The following is a 1,014-nucleotide window of genomic DNA, read 5'->3' as shown; positions in this document are numbered from 1 at the left end:
TGTCACTTAGTCAGGGGTCGTTAACAATGACAGAGAAATGGTCCCTTAAGGGGAAAGGTTGGAAACCTTTGATGATTTACAGAACGTTGTCACAGTTGCATTGATGTGGTTCAAACTGTGTCTCTTAGAGTGAAGACTTGCTGTGGAACGACTACGAAGAGAAACTAACTGACCAGATAGTCCGCACCATGGAGAACTATACAAGCCAGTTCCCTGAGGTCAAGGTAAGCTGATGCCTATAAACCTGAATACTTGAACGGCCTGTGGGCCTCTTGCATAGCACCTGTCTGATTTCTGACTCATTTCATCCATCCTCTTACTGCTGGACGACACGTTTAGAAACTCTGGTCTGTGTTTTAGGAACGAGTGGCTAAACGCGGTCGCAAGCTGGTGGACTACGATTCTGCACGACACCACCTGGAAGCGCTACAGAGTGCCAAGAAAAAGGATGAAGCCAAAATAGCAAAGGTTAGCGTTTCAGTACACGTGGCACAGAAAGTAGTTTCTGTAAACTGTAATAGCTTTTTAAAAAAATACTCTCAAATCCTCTTTATCAGGCAGATGAAGAGTTCAACAAAGCCCAGAATGTCTTTGAAGAAATAAATAACGAGCTGAGGGATGAATTGCCTGTTCTCTATCAGAGGTAGGTTTGATCATCCACAGCAGCAACACAGCCCTAGATTACAGTGGAGTCTCATAGTGGAGTTTTGGATCATGACAAGATGAGTAAAGGTTCAATATCTTTGTATGAATAAACGGGTTAGAGTGTCTTGTTGGGTATTCAAGACTAACAAGATGTATTTTGAGTATACTGTATGTTAGAAGTGTGTGCAGATGTGCTAAAAAAGTTGTTGCATCAGAAAAAATTCAGATGTAGATTTTCAGTTTCAGCTTTTCAAAACCTTTTGGGTTGGTAAAAAAAAAATCACACATAGATTCTTTACTATAAGTTTTCATATTTAATGTATGCAGAAAAGTATGATTTTGCGCTAATTATTTTTTTTTGGGGGGGGG

The 1,014-nt window shown here is 40.4% G+C and overlaps 1 protein-coding gene across 2 annotated transcripts in view; it reads left to right on the top strand.

Annotated features, from left to right (window-relative positions):
• bin2b (bridging integrator 2b) overlaps window positions 1-1,014 on the top strand; it is a 15,058-nt gene that overhangs the window by 6,162 nt on the left and 7,882 nt on the right. For both annotated transcript variants that reach the window (XM_035661342.1, XM_035661343.1), the window contains 3 exons: window positions 129-224; window positions 361-468; window positions 558-643. In XM_035661342.1, coding sequence (XP_035517235.1) covers window positions 129-224; window positions 361-468; window positions 558-643 — 290 coding nt within the window. The remainder of the gene's footprint in view (window positions 1-128; window positions 225-360; window positions 469-557; window positions 644-1,014) is intronic.

Source organism: Morone saxatilis, unplaced genomic scaffold (genome assembly GCF_004916995.1).
Source record: "Morone saxatilis isolate NCDOM2014 unplaced genomic scaffold, NCSU_SB_2.0 Contig18, whole genome shotgun sequence".
Classification (NCBI taxonomy): Eukaryota; Metazoa; Chordata; class Actinopteri; family Moronidae; genus Morone; species Morone saxatilis.
The sequence above is the reverse complement of the archived record's forward strand: the minus strand, read 5'-3'. Positions and strand labels throughout refer to the sequence as shown.